Source organism: Oryzias latipes, chromosome 13 (assembly GCF_053564925.1).
Source record: "Oryzias latipes strain Hd-rR chromosome 13, Olatipes_Hd-rR_3.1".
Lineage (NCBI taxonomy): Eukaryota > Metazoa > Chordata > Actinopteri > Beloniformes > Adrianichthyidae > Oryzias > Oryzias latipes.
This window is the reverse complement of record NC_136249.1, coordinates 6,173,204-6,188,179: the sequence shown is the minus strand read 5'-3', so window position 1 is coordinate 6,188,179 and position 14,976 is coordinate 6,173,204. Positions and strand designations below refer to the sequence as shown.

The following is a 14,976-nucleotide window of genomic DNA, read 5'->3' as shown; positions in this document are numbered from 1 at the left end:
GGCTGGTCTGGATTCAGATCAACAGAAATATCCATCAGTAATGCCCAGGCATTTAGAGTTCTTTGTTAGTAATTGTGCAAAACACTCAAAACCATGCAAGAAAACATGCTCAATAGAACAGGTGTGGTATGAAAATCAATAAATTAACTATTAGTTTCATTTTTTTATCTTTTGATTGACCAGGAAAGGTTCCATTATGATGTAATAATCCATGTGTAACCACTTTACTCTGATGTGTTAAGACATGTACTTTTGTTGTAATTCTGCTTTTTAAGACTGGTTTCCTTCAATCATTTTCATACCAAACCTATAACCAAACCCATGCAAATAACATAAGTCTGTACTTACCCTCGACGACGAACAATGAATACCTTCAGCATCATAAAAGCAGTCACACAAAACACCTGCATTAGAACAGGCCTGAACGTGGCCAACCAGCAAACAGAAGAAAAGAAAAGGTGATCCTGGTTTACGACAGAACCATCAGGTACCAGCGGCGGCGGTGGCAATGGCAGCAGCAGCATCTAGACCTTTACTCAGTGAACCTGAAAGAAAATAAACCAATGAATATTCTTCTTTTTGAACAGACACATTTAAAAGTGCTGAGTGTAAAGAAAGGACTGATCTAAGAGTAACATGTAGTCTAATATCAGTTTTTCAACTACCAGTACTACTACTCCACATACAGAAACATAATCAACACGTGATGCATGATGTGTGCACGTTGGTGCTGCTCACTTGGTTGGGTTGGGATTGTTTCTAAACATGTTGGGCCTGTCATCTTCTTCACTAAATGTCTCTGCTCTTTAGTAAAAAAAATAAGAAAACAGGTTTGAATCAGAAGTAGTAATTAACACTCAGTGTGTACTTGTGTGTGATTTAGTTTTACCTTGTAAAGGGAGGAGTTTGGATGGAGAGACAGAAAGCATCATTCTCTCCAACTCTTCATCATCTTCCATCTCTAACGAAGATACTGAAAAGATGGGAAACATCATTTCTACCATCTTTCCTAACATCAGCATGAACGTCTAGTCTGCCACAGACCTGGAGGACTAGAAGAAGGTTTAGTAAGAGCAGGTTCTGAAGAGCTCTGAGTCTGAGCCTCTTTCTTCTTCAGGTACTGCTGGAGCAGGAACATTTTGCTGCCTGAAACACACTGTTTCCTGAGGATAAATGATGCATATCCATCTTCTCTTTTCTCCCAGACATCCTTCCAGGTCTTCTTAGAATGCACACCAAATCCAACCAGCTGGTTGTCCTCACTACTTGAAGGTGGCTCCACTGATCTTTCAGCTAAATAGTTTCTCAGATCTCTGATTTCGTGAAAGTGTCGGGTATAATCCAGAAATGAAAAGAGACTCTCCTTCTTTGGTCCCTCGGCATTAAAGAGTCCAGCTCTCTCCTCTTCCTCAACCTTGTTAATTAAATAAATGGTGTAGCCAATATCATTTTCTAGCAGCCACCGAAAGGACTTCCCCTTGTATTTGCCAAATTGAAGAACATACTCCCCCAACACCTCCTGCCTGTCAGATGTATCTCCACCCCTAATGAAGACTTTTGACAGGGCGTTTTCCTTCACTTTTTCCTCTCTCTGGGGAGCAGACTTGTCCTGGAGCTCAGGATTATTTTTGATCCTCTTGGCTTCATCTGAAGGGTCCTGCCTGAGAAACCCAGTTGGGCCTCGTCTGAAGCTCACGCAGATTTTTCCAGGAAAAATTAATTTCCTCTTCATTCTGGAGATCTATAACCAAAGATACATTTATTGTCGTTAGTGGGTGAAGTAGCCCAGGTCTACTGTAACTCAAAAATAGTAAAAAAAAAAACAACAACATACAAATATATATATATATATATATATATATATATATATATATATATATATATATATATATATATATATATATATATGTGTGTGTGTAAATGCACATATAGATATTATTAAAGTTATCTACCTTTGGTAAAATTCAAAAGCTTTTGAAAACACACACAAACTATCATGACTAAGTTTGAAGAGGTTTTTCATCTCTTACGAGTAGCCGTATCCTCACCGCTGGAGTTTCAGACCTTTCATGCTCAACAAAAAATAACGGGAAGAGAAATGTCTTCAAACTAGGAACAGTTTTTTTTTAACTTTTTACTTACATCAGACTTTAACTTGACTTTAACTTGTTGTGCTCTTGTGTTTTAACAGCGATCGGATCAAATCTGGCCGCAGGATTATTGTTGTTTTGTCTTCCTAAAGGCTCTTCCTGTGAAAACCTTACTACTAAGACGATGTGGAAACAGCGCCCCCAAAATCTCGCTAGTGGTGAAAAAGTATATTACATCCGTAGTGTTAAGAACTACCATAGAGAATGAATGAGAAAAGTTAAGAGAGTTAAGCTTAACCATTTTCGGCTCCCGCGCGAAAGGTCCCCAGCTCGAAACTGGGCAGAAACATTCATTTGATGAAAAGAAATAAAGCCAAACCATTTGGAGACCAGACAATAAACACAGCGCTACAGCATTTCTTTGCTCATGATATACCTTCCACTAATCAAGTCACAACATGCCGTGGTCTGACATTGCTTATTCAAAACTGAGTGAAGAAAGTATTGTCCATTTATTTCAAGCTACAAATCATGCATATGGAAGAAAATCCTCATCTCAAGGCAATAGCACCGGGCTCACATTCCCAAGAAAAAGCATTGGATCCTCATGATGAACTAAAAAAGGATGAAGAATTTAACTCCAAATTTTGGCTTTCACGCAATGTTTCTTCCTCATATTCTCTTACCTGATCCAAAAAGTGAGTCCAGCAAAATGAAAGGTTTCTGTAGTGTAGTGGTTATCACGTTCGCCTAACACGCGCAAGGTCCCCAGCTCGAAACTGGGCAGAAACATGTGTTTACTTCTTAAATTGGAAACGTCTGGAGATATGACAGTTTCGTAGCGTTGCTGTTGGAACGGAACTTAATGCTGATCATGTCTCTAACGACAAGCAAACATGCTGTGAAAGGCCAGTTAGCTCAGATGGTTGAGAGCGTGGTGCTAATAACACAAAGGTCGTGGGTTCAATCCCCATACTGGCCAAAGGCATTCTCCACTGGTAGCTAGCACATGTGCAAATGCCAAACTTGTACCTTCATGCTGTCACCATTGCATAATTGCTTTGAAAAGCTGGGAGTGGCACAGGGTCAACAGATTCCATGACAATATCCATTTCTCTGTCTATTCCACAAGCACTTTCCCCAAGTTCTTAGACTCAAAGAGGAAATACAACATTTGGTTCAAAGGTGTAATCCTGTGGGTCTCATCTTTACTGGGCTAGAATTACAAGCATCAAACACATATGGTAGTATCACCATCTACCAATGCGTTCTTCATCTAATTGCTGGAGAATGATACACATTTCTGGGGGACCTGAACACCTTCATTCAGCCTCTCAGACATCTTGTAAAACAACTTGTTAGTGTACAAGATCACACAGGTTTCGGAGCGTCCGCAATTGTTGTTTTACGCACATACCTTGGCCCTTCTTTTCTCTAAAGTCATCAACAAGGTGTGTTATTTTAAAGTATCAACCACTAAGGTTTCTGTAGTGTAGTGGTTATCACGTTCGCCTCACACGCGAAAAGTCCCCAGCTCGAAACTGGGCAGAAACATTCATTTGATGAAAAGAAATAAAGCCGAACCATTTGGAGACCAGACAATAAACACAGCGCTACAGCATTTCTTTGCTCATGATATACCTTCCACTAATCAAGTCACAACATGCCGTGGTCTGACATTGCTTATTCAAAACTGAGTGAAGAAAGTATTGTCCATTTATTTCAAGCTACAAATCATGCATATGGAAGAAAATCCTCATCTCAAGGCAATAGCACCGGGCTCACATTCCCAAGAAAAAGCATTGGATCCTCATGATGAACTGAAAAGGATGAAGAATTTAACTCCAAATTTTGGCTTTCACGCAATGTTTCTTCCTCATATTCTCTTACCTGATCCAAAAAGTGAGTCCAGCAAAATGAAAGGTTTCTGTAGTGTAGTGGTTATCACGTTCGCCTAACACGCGCAAGGTCCCCAGCTCGAAACTGGGCAGAAACATGTGTTTACTTCTTAAATTGGAAACGTCTGGAGATATGACAGTTTCGTAGCGTTGCTGTTGGAACGGAACTTAATGCTGATCATGTCTCTAACGACAAGCAAACATGCTGTGAAAGGCCAGTTAGCTCAGATGGTTGAGAGCGAGGTGCTAATAACACAAAGGTCGTGGGTTCAATCCCCATACTGGCCAAAGGCATTCTCCACTGGTAGCTAGCACATGTGCAAATGCCAAACTTGTACTTTCATGCTGTCACCATTGCATAATTGCTTTGAAAAGCTGGGAGTGGCACAGGGTCAACAGATTCCATGACAATATCCATTTCTCTGTCTATTCCACAAGCACTTTCCCCAAGTTCTTAGACTCAAAGAGGAAATACAACATTTGGTTCAAAGGTGTAATCCTGTGGGTCTCATCTTTACTGGGCTAGAATTACAAGCATCAAACACATATGGTAGTATCACCATCTACCAATGCGTTCTTCATCTAATTGCTGGAGAATGATACACATTTCTGGGGGACCTGAACACCTTCATTCAGCCTCTCAGACATCTTGTAAAACAACTTGTTAGTGTACAAGATCACACAGGTTTCGGAGCGTCCGCAATTGTTGTTTTACGCACATACCTTGGCCCTTTTTTTCTCTAAAGTCATCAACAAGGTGTGTTATTTTAAAGTATCAACCACTAAGGTTTCTGTAGTGTAGTGGTTATCACGTTCGCCTCACACGCGAAAGGTCCCCAGCTCGAGACTGGGCAGAAACATTCATTTGATGAAAAGAAATAAAGCCGAACCATTTGGAGACCAGACAATAAACACAGCGCTACAGCATTTCTTTGCTCATGATATACCTTCCACTAATCAAGTCACAACATGCCGTGGTCTGACATTGCTTATTCAAAACTGAGTGAAGAAAGTATTGTCCATTTATTTCAAGCTACAAATCATGCATATGGAAGAAAATCCTCATCTCAAGGCAATAGCACCGGGCTCACATTCCCAAGAAAAAGCATTGGATCCTCATGATGAACTGAAAAGGATGAAGAATTTAACTCCAAATTTTGGCTTTCACGCAATGTTTCTTCCTCATATTCTCTTACCTGATCCAAAAAGTGAGTCCAGCGAAATGAAAGGTTTCTGTAGTGTAGTGGTTATCACGTTCGCCTAACACGCGCAAGGTCCCCAGCTCGAAACTGTGCATAAACATGTGTTTACTTCTTAAATTGGAGACGTCTGGAGATATGACAGTTTCCTAATGTTGCTTTTGGAACAGAACTTATTTGCTGATCATGTCTCTAACGACAAGCAAACATGCTGTGAAAGGCCAGTTAGCTCAGATGGTTTAGAGCGAGGTGCTAATAACGCCAAGGTCATGGGTTCAATCCCCATACTGGCCAAAGGCATTCTCCACTGGTAGCTAGCACATGTGCAAATGCCAAACTTGTACCTTCATGCTGTCACCAGTGCATAATTGCTTTAAAAAGCTTGGAGTGGCACAGGGTCAACAGATTCCATGACAATATCCATTTCTCTGTCTATTCCACAAGCACTTTCCCCAAATTCTTAGACTCAAAGAGGAAATACAACATTTGGTTCCAAGGAGTAATCCTGTGGGTCTTATATTTACTAGGCTAGAATTACAAGCATCAAACACATATGGTAGTATCACCATCTACCAATGCGTTCTTCATCTAATTGCTGGAGAACGATACAAATTTCTGGGGGACCCGAACACCTTCATTCAGCCTCTTATACATCTTGTAAAACAACTTGTTAGTGTACAAGATCACACAGGTTTCGGAGCGTCCGCAATTGTTGTTTTACGCACATACCTTGGCCCTTCTTTTCTCTAAAGTCATCAACAAGGTGTGTTATTTTAAAGTATCAACCACTAAGGTTTCTGTAGTGTAGTGCTTATCACGTTCGCCTCACACGCGAAAGGTCCCCAGCTCGAAACTGGGCAGAAACATTCATTTGATGAAAAGAAATACAGACAAACCATTTGTAGACCAGACAATAAACACAGCGCTACAGCATTTCTTTGCTCATGATGTACCTTCCACTAATCAAGTCACAACATGCCGTGGTCTGACATTGCTTATACAAAACTGAGTGAAGAAAGTATTGTCCATTTATTTCAAGCTACAAATCATGCATATGGAAGACTTTACTCATCTCAAGGCAATAGAACCGGGCTCACATTCCCAAGATAAATCATTGGAACCTCATGTTGAATTGAAATGGATAAAGAATTTAACTCCAAATTTTGGCTTTCACGCAATGTTTCTTCCTCATATTCTCTTACCTGATCCAAAAAGTAAGTCCAGCAACATGAAAGGTTTCTGTAGTCTAGTGGTTATCACGTTCGCTTAACACGCGAAAGGTCCCCAGCTCTAAACTGGGCTGAAGCATGTGTTTACTTCTTAAATTGGAGACGTCTGGAGATATGACAGTTTTGTAGGGTTGCTTTTGGAACAGAACTTATTTGCTGATCATGTCTCTAACGACAAGCAAACATGCTGTGAAAGGCCAGTTAGCTCAGATGGTTTAGAGCGTGGTGCTAATAACGCCAAGGTCGTGGGTTCAATCCCCAAACTGGCCAAAGGCATTCTCCACTGGTAGCTAGCAAATGCCAAACTTGTACCTTCATGCTGTCACCATTGCATAATTGCTCTGAAAAGCTTGGAGTGGCACAGGGTCAACAGATTCCATGACAATATCCATTTCTCTGTCTATTCCACAAGCACTTTCCCCAAGTTCTTAGACTCAAAGAGGAAATACAACATTTGGTTCCAAGGTGTAATCCTGTGGGTCTCATCTTTACTGGGCTAGAATTACAAGCATCAAACACATATGGTAGTATCACCATCTACCAATGCGTTCTTCATTTAATTGCTGGAGAATGATACAAATTTCTGGGGGACCTGAACAGCCTCTCAGACATCTTGTAAAACAACTTGTTAGTGTACAAGATCACACAGGTTTCGGAGCGTCCGCAATTGTTGTTTTACGCACATACCTTGGCCCTTCTTTTCTCTAAAGTCATCAACAAGGTGTGTTATTTTAAAGTATCAACCACTAAGGTTTCTGTAGTGTAGTGGTTATCACGTTCCCCTCACACGCGAAAGGTCCCCAGCTCGAAACTGGGCAGAAACATTCATTTGATGAAAAGAAATAAAGCCGAACCATTTGGAGACCAGACAATAAACACAGCGCTACAGCATTTCTTTGCTCATGATATACCTTCCACTAATCAAGTCACAACATGCCGTGGTCTGACATTGCTTATTCAAAACTGAGTGAAGAAAGTATTGTCCATTTATTTCAAGCTACAAATCATGCATATGGAAGAAAATCCTCATCTCAAGGCAATAGCACCGGGCTCACATTCCCAAGAAAAAGCATTGGATCCTCATGATGAACTGAAAAGGATGAAGAATTTAACTCCAAATTTTGGCTTTCACGCAATGTTTCTTCCTCATATTCTCTTACCTGATCCAAAAAGTGAGTCCAGCAAAATGAAAGGTTTCTGTAGTGTAGTGGTTATCACGTTCGCCTAACACGCGCAAGGTCCCCAGCTCGAAACTGGGCAGAAACATGTGTTTACTTCTTAAATTGGAAACGTCTGGAGATATGACAGTTTCGTAGCGTTGCTGTTGGAACGGAACTTAATGCTGATCATGTCTCTAACGACAAGCAAACATGCTGTGAAAGGCCAGTTAGCTCAGATGGTTGAGAGCGTGGTGCTAATAACACAAAGGTCGTGGGTTCAATCCCCATACTGGCCAAAGGCATTCTCCACTGGTAGCTAGCACATGTGCAAATGCCAAACTTGTACTTTCATGCTGTCACCATTGCATAATTGCTTTGAAAAGCTGGGAGTGGCACAGGGTCAACAGATTCCATGACAATATCCATTTCTCTGTCTATTCCACAAGCACTTTCCCCAAGTTCTTAGACTCAAAGAGGAAATACAACATTTGGTTCAAAGGTGTAATCCTGTGGGTCTCATCTTTACTGGGCTAGAATTACAAGCATCAAACACATATGGTAGTATCACCATCTACCAATGCGATCTTCATCTAATTGCTGGAGAATGATACACATTTCTGGGGGACCTGAACACCTTCATTCAGCCTCTCAGACATCTTGTAAAACAACTTGTTAGTGTACAAGATCACACAGGTTTCGGAGCGTCCGCAATTGTTGTTTTACGCACATACCTTGGCCCTTTTTTTCTCTAAAGTCATCAACAAGGTGTGTTATTTTAAAGTATCAACCACTAAGGTTTCTGTAGTGTAGTGGTTATCACGTTCGCCTCACACGCGAAAGGTCCCCAGCTCGAGACTGGGCAGAAACATTCATTTGATGAAAAGAAATAAAGCCGAACCATTTGGAGACCAGACAATAAACACAGCGCTACAGCATTTCTTTGCTCATGATATACCTTCCACTAATCAAGTCACAACATGCCGTGGTCTGACATTGCTTATTCAAAACTGAGTGAAGAAAGTATTGTCCATTTATTTCAAGCTACAAATCATGCATATGGAAGAAAATCCTCATCTCAAGGCAATAGCACCGGGCTCACATTCCCAAGAAAAAGCATTGGATCCTCATGATGAACTGAAAAGGATGAAGAATTTAACTCCAAATTTTGGCTTTCACGCAATGTTTCTTCCTCATATTCTCTTACCTGATCCAAAAAGTGAGTCCAGCAAAATGATAGGTTTCTGTAGTGTAGTGGTTATCACGTTCGCCTAACACGCGCAAGGTCCCCAGCTCGAAACTGGGCAGAAACATGTGTTTACTTCTTAAATTGGAGACGTCTGGAGATATGACAGTTTCGTAGCGTTGCTGTTGGAACGGAACTTATTTGCTGATCATGTCTCTAACGACAAGCAAACATGCTGTGAAAGGCCAGTTAGCTCAGATGGTTTAGAGCGTGGTGATAATAACGCCAAGGTCGTGGGTTCAATCCCCATACTGGCCAAAGGCATTCTCCACTGGTAGCTAGCACATGTGCAAATGCCAAACTTGTACCTTCATGCTGTCACCAGTGCATAATTGCTTTAAAAAGCTTGGAGTGGCACAGGGTCAACAGATTCCATGACAATATCCATTTCTCTGTCTATTCCACAAGCACTTTCCCCAAATTCTTTGACTCAAAGAGGAAATACAACATTTGGTTCCAAGGTGTAATCCTGTGGGTCTAATCTTTACTGGGCTAGAATTACAAGCATCAAACACATATGGTAGTATCACCATCTACCAATGCGTTCTTCATCTAATTGCTGGAGAATGATACAAATTTCTGGGGGACCGGAACACCTTCATTCAGCCTCTTATACATCTTGTAAAACAACTTGTTAGTGTACAAGATCACACAGGTTTCGGAGCGTCCGCAATTGTTGTTTTACGCACATACCTTGGCCCTTCTTTTCTCTAAAGTCATCAACAAGGTGTGTTATTTTAAAGTATCAACCACTAAGGTTTCTGTAGTGTAGTGGTTATCACGTTCGCCTCACACGCGGGGGCCAGCCGCATATACCTGTAACACGGAACAGCCAATCAAATTGCAGCTGCTGCAACACAGGCAGCCAATCACATTGTAGCTTGTGTAGCGCTGTCCAAGGTGACAAAATCCTTTGGTCCCGAGTTCGAGCCCCAGTTAGAGAGATGTCAGTCAGAAGTTATGATATAATAAATGTTATTTTTGTCAAGTTAAAAATGACATTTAATAATTATAGTTTTCTATTTCTATCTTTGCTTGTGCCAAAAAACAGTCATAATCTGTTGCTCATTTCAATTTCAACCATGCTTTATTAAGATATAAACATGCAATAAATACATAAAAATACAGTATTTACCACAAAATGTATCGACATGTTCAACCATGTATTTACAATTAAAGGGCATAAGGATTTAAGCATCCAAAAATTAATACAAGTACTTTAAAGATGTAAAAAGAATTGAGGAAGTAGTAAAACTATTTGCTTTTTCTATCAAAACTAAACAATTCAAGAATAAATATGTAAGAAAACTGTATTCACAAAATAGATTTCACAAACTAAATTAGAAATATTTTAACATTGAAGGATAACATCAGGAGTTCTATCATAATCAGTGTGTGTGAGACCATGAATGCAGCCTTTAACTCTGTCAAAAAAAAAAGTCTGCAAATGGCATCCTGGGGTTGGTAAGGCCTTCTGCTGCATAGATCTGGTGTACTTTTTTGGAGCAGTAGAAGTATCTCACATCCCCAGACTGATGAACCGAAGATCCATCTTCTGTTCACGAAACTTTGTCTACCCACAAGCCAGACTGTTCTGTGTCATCTTTTTTCCAGGTTTCTGCTGTTGTTGCTGCAGACCTACAATCTCCTTCACCTTTTTTTCAATGTCAGTCTTAGTTAGAGGAGCTTCATCTGGTCTAATGCTGGGTGGGGTTTCACTGGAGCAGGAGGGAGAGTAAAACTGGCACAGTGACAGTTTCACTTCCTTCAGTGAGTTTATGCCACAACTGCTGGGTCTCCAAATGTTTTACGGTAAATGATGATCTGAGGTGGGTTACGCCACAAGGAAATCACATTCATGGCATGTCTTACAGGTGGAGACCCAGGCCAGAGTCCTAAGGCTTCCATCTCTGTTTTCATCCAGATCCTCTGCTGTGGACAGCAGTTCCAGCTGCTGACATCTTGGTCATAGAATGGAAGTGGTGGAGCAGCAGGCGTTGGCTGAAAGTGAGCAGGAGGAGGAGCTGCAGACAGAGCTGAGGGTCTTCCAACGACTGCTGGAAAAATAAAAAAATAACATGAGTTGTTGAATAAAATATTATCTCAAAGTCCAAATGAATACAGTACTTTGCATTTTTGTCAAAGTTAATGCACTGACTGTAGGTTTTCTCCTGGACACTTTGAGACCGTTCCAAAGCGAGCAACTCTGTGACACAGTGTGGTGTTTCTTCTGTTCTGTTTCCTGACTGTCTCTGTGATTTGCAGGTCGGCTGTTGCTCCTCCTGGATGGCCCCTCCCTTCCCTGTCTGGTCTTCTCTGTGGAGGAGTGCACAGATGCCTGCACTTTGCAATCATGCTTATTTAAGTTGATGCTACTCAGTCCTCAGTGTTGGTGCGTCCCTGTTAAGTCAGTGGTTTTCCTACTCAGCCGACACTGAGGTCTGTTTTGTCCCTTAGCCTTTTTCTGAGCTTAGTTGTTCCCTTTTTTGCCTTTTGCAGTTTTCCCTCTCTTGAGGAGCTTTTCGTGTTTTTGTGATCCCACATTGTGGCGCTTTCTGTTAGCATTAAATTGCCTCCTAAGCGCATTCCTGAGTCTCAGCCTGATTTCCATCTGCACTTGGGTTTCCGTCCCTCCAGCCGTGACATTCTGGTGGTATTGGCAGAGGAGTCTTCACTGGAGCAGAAGAAACTGGTGAAAAAAGGCAGTCAGAAACAGACAGGACACTGCAGCAGAGTAAAGCTGACAAATGATCCTCAACACTTACCTGCATGTGTAGCAGCAGCACAGCTGGACCTCTGGTTGGTCTAGATTCAGATAAAAAGAAATATCCATCACGGCCATCATCATGGGCAAATCATTTACAGTTCTTTGTTAGTAACTGTGCAAAACACTCAAAGAAAACTAGCTCAGTAGAACAGGAGTGGTATGAAAATCAATAAACGAATAATTAGTTTCATTAATTATCTTTTGCTTGACCAGGAAAGGTACAATTATGATGTAAAAATCCATGTGCAACCACTTCACTCTGACATGTTAAGACATATACTTTTGTTGTAATTCTGCTTTTTTTTAAGACTGCCTTCTTTCAATCATTTTCACACCAAACCCATGCAAATAAAATAATTCTGTATTTACCCTCGACGACAAACAATGAATACCTTCAGCATCACAAAAGCAATCAGACAAAACACAGAACGTGTTAGAACAGAACGTGGCCAACGAGCAAGCAGAAGAAAAGAAAATGTGATCCTGGTTTACGACGGAACCATCAGGCACCAGCAGCAGCGGCGGCGGTGGCAATGGCGGTGGCAGCGGCAGCTAGACCTTTACAATGTGAACCTGAAAGAAAATAAAGTAAACATGAATATTCTTCTTTTTGAACAGACACATTTAAAAGTGCTGAGTGTAAAGAAAGGACTGATCTAAGACCAACATGTAGTCTAATATCAGTTTACTATTACTACTATTCTGCATACAGAAACATGATCAACACGTAATGCATGATGTGTGCACGTTGGTGGTGCTCACTCGGCTGAGTTGGGAGTGTTGGTAAACACGTGGGTCCTGTCATCTTCTTCACCACATGTCTCTGCTCTTTCGTCAAATAAATGAGAAAACAGGTTGGAATCAGGAGTAGTAATTAACACTCTGTGTGTACTTGTGAGTGTTTTAGTTTTACCTTGTAAAGGGAGGAGTTTGGATGGAGAGACAGAAAGCATCATTCTCTCCAACTCTTCACCATCTTCCATCTCTAAAGAAGACACTGAAAATATGGGAAACATCATTTCTACCATCTTTCCTAACGTCAGCATGAAGGTCTTGTCTGCCACAGACCTGGAGGATCAGAAGAAGGTTTAGGAAGAGCAGGTTCTGAAGAACTCTTAGTCTGACCCTCTTTCTTCTTCAGGTACTGCTGGAGCAGGAACATTTTGCTGCCTGAAACACACTGTTTCCTGAGGATAAATAGTGCATATCCATCTTCTCTTTTCTCCCAGACATCCCTCCAGGTCTTCTTAGAATGCACACCAAATCCAACCAGCTGGTTGTCGTCACTACTTGAAGGAGGCTTCACTGATCATCCAGCAAAATAGTTTCTCAGATCTCAGATTTTGCATATAGTACAATATACCTGCATATATAATCCATTAAATGCATAATAAAATACTGTTTTATGTTATGCATAGTAAAAGTAGCGTAGACAATGTAATGTAAACCCTGTTCACCTCCACACTACCTTTGGTAAAATGAAAAAGGTTTTGAAAACAAACACACACACACACACACACACACACACACACACACGCACACATACAAACACTTAACTGCTCAAAGTTTCTAGTTTGAAGATGTTCCTCTCATCCCAGCTGTTATCTTAACCACTGGAGTTTCAGCAGCGATATGTTTTAACAGCGATCGGATTTAGTCTGACCGCAAGATTGTTGTTGTTCTCTCTTCCTGCATGCTCTTCCTGTGAAATCCTTGCTACTACGGCGATGTGGAAACAGCGCCCCCAAAATCCCGCTAGTGGCGAAAAAGTATATTACATCCGTAGTGTTAAGAACTACCATAGAGAATGAATGGGAAAAGTTAAGAGAGTTAAGCTTAACCATTTTAGCCTCCCGCGCGAAAGGTCCCCAGCTCGAAACTGGGCAGAAACATTCATTTGATGAAAAGAAATAAAGCCGAACCATTTGGAGACCAGACAATAAACACAGCGCTACAGCATTTCTTTGCTCATGATATACCTTCCACTTATCAAGTCACAACATGCCGTGGTCTGACATTGCTTATTCAAAACTGAGTGAAGAAAGTATTGTCCATTTATTTCAAGCTACAAATCATGCATATGGAAGAAAATCCTCATCTCAAGGCAATAGCACCGGGCTCACATTCCCAAGAAAAAGCATTGGATCCTCATGATGAACTGAAAAGGATGAAGAATTTAACTCCAAATTTTGGCTTTCACGCAATGTTTCTTCCTCATATTCTCTTACCTGATCCAAAAAGTGAGTCCAGCGAAATGAAAGGTTTCTGTAGTGTAGTGGTTATCACGTTCGCCTAACACGCGAAAGGTCCCCAGCTCGAAACTGTGCATAAACATGTGTTTACTTCTTAAATTGGAGACGTCTGGAGATATGACAGTTTCCTAAAGTTGCTTTTGGAACAGAACTTATTTGCTGATCATGTCTCTAACGACAAGCAAACATGCTGTGAAAGGCCAGTTAGCTCAGATGGTTTAGAGTGTGGTGATAATAACGCCAAGGTCGTGGGTTCAATCCCCATACTGGCCAAAGGCATTCTCCACTGGTAGCTAGCACATGTGCAAATGCCAAACTTGTACCTTCATGCTGTCACCAGTGCATAATTGCTTTAAAAAGCTTGGAGTGGCACAGGGTCAACAGATTCCATGACAATATCCATTTCTCTGTCTATTCCACAAGCACTTTCCCCAAGTTCTTAGACTCAAAGAGGAAATACAACATTTGGTTCCAAGGTGTAATCCTGTGGGTCTCATCTTTACTGGGCTAGAATTACAAGCATCAAACACATATAGTAGTATCACCATCTACCAATGCGTTCTTCATCTAATTGCTGGAGAATGATACAAATTTCTGGGGGACCTGAACACCTTCATTCAGCCTCTCAGACATCTTGTAAAACAACTTGTTAGTGTACAAGATCACACAGGTTTCGGAGCGTCCGCAATTGTTGTTTTACGCACATACCTTGGCCCTTCTTTTCTCTAAAGTCATCAACAAGGTGTGTTATTTTAAAGTATCAACCACTAAGGTTTCTGTAGTGTAGTGGTTATCACGTTCGCCTCACACGCGAAAGGTCCCCAGCTCGAAACAGGGCAGAAACATTCATTTGATGAAAAGAAATAAAGCCGAACCATTTGGAGACCAGACAATAAACACAGCACTACAGCATTTCTTTGCTCATGATATACCTTCCACTAATCAAGTCACAACATGCCGTGGTCTGACATTGCTTATTCAAAACTGAGTGAAGAAAGTATTGTCCATTTATTTCAAGCTACAAATCATGCATATGGAAGAAAATCCTCATCTCAAGGCAATAGCGCCGGGCTCACATTCCCAAGAAAAAGCATTGGATCCTCATGATGAACTGAAAAGGATGAAGAATTTAACTCCA

At 41.1% G+C, this 14,976-nt stretch overlaps 2 protein-coding genes, 1 long non-coding RNA gene and 7 other non-coding genes across 12 annotated transcripts in view; 8 read left to right on the top strand and 2 right to left on the bottom strand.

Annotated features, from left to right (window-relative positions):
- The window catches only part of LOC101159213 (dehydrogenase/reductase SDR family member 13), a 336,613-nt gene that overhangs the window by 213,760 nt on the left and 107,877 nt on the right, over positions 1–14,976 (top strand). The window lies entirely within an intron of this gene.
- LOC144996770 (uncharacterized) lies at positions 4–2,404 on the bottom strand. The gene is made up of 5 exons (XM_078956470.1): positions 2,143–2,404; positions 1,045–1,741; positions 890–973; positions 739–804; positions 4–545 (listed from the first exon to the last, which is right to left on the bottom strand). Exons 2-5 carry the CDS (start codon positions 1,730–1,732, stop codon positions 484–486), a joined length of 900 nt encoding a protein of 299 aa, XP_078812596.1. The 5' UTR covers positions 1,733–1,741; positions 2,143–2,404; the 3' UTR covers positions 4–483.
- On the top strand, positions 2,810–2,882 carry trnav-aac (transfer RNA valine (anticodon AAC)). The gene has a single exon. It is a non-coding gene; the product is annotated as a tRNA-Val (tRNA).
- trnav-cac (transfer RNA valine (anticodon CAC)) lies at positions 3,572–3,644 on the top strand. The gene has a single exon. It is a non-coding gene; the product is annotated as a tRNA-Val (tRNA).
- trnav-aac (transfer RNA valine (anticodon AAC)) lies at positions 4,014–4,086 on the top strand. The gene has a single exon. It is a non-coding gene; the product is annotated as a tRNA-Val (tRNA).
- On the top strand, positions 4,776–4,848 carry trnav-cac (transfer RNA valine (anticodon CAC)). The gene has a single exon. It is a non-coding gene; the product is annotated as a tRNA-Val (tRNA).
- On the top strand, positions 7,610–7,682 carry trnav-aac (transfer RNA valine (anticodon AAC)). Its single transcript has one exon. It is a non-coding gene; the product is annotated as a tRNA-Val (tRNA).
- trnav-cac (transfer RNA valine (anticodon CAC)) lies at positions 8,372–8,444 on the top strand. Its single transcript has one exon. It is a non-coding gene; the product is annotated as a tRNA-Val (tRNA).
- trnav-aac (transfer RNA valine (anticodon AAC)) lies at positions 8,814–8,886 on the top strand. Its single transcript has one exon. It is a non-coding gene; the product is annotated as a tRNA-Val (tRNA).
- On the bottom strand, positions 9,894–13,287 carry LOC144981759 (uncharacterized). Of its 3 annotated transcripts, none has more exons than XR_013647268.1 (7): positions 13,144–13,287; positions 12,655–12,766; positions 12,500–12,583; positions 12,349–12,414; positions 11,585–12,159; positions 10,978–11,508; positions 9,894–10,876 (listed from the first exon to the last, which is right to left on the bottom strand). It is a non-coding gene; the product is annotated as an uncharacterized LOC144981759 (long non-coding RNA). The 3 variants fall into 3 exon arrangements; XR_013647270.1 differs by having other exon boundaries at positions 9,894–10,873; XR_013647269.1 differs by having other exon boundaries at positions 12,349–12,409.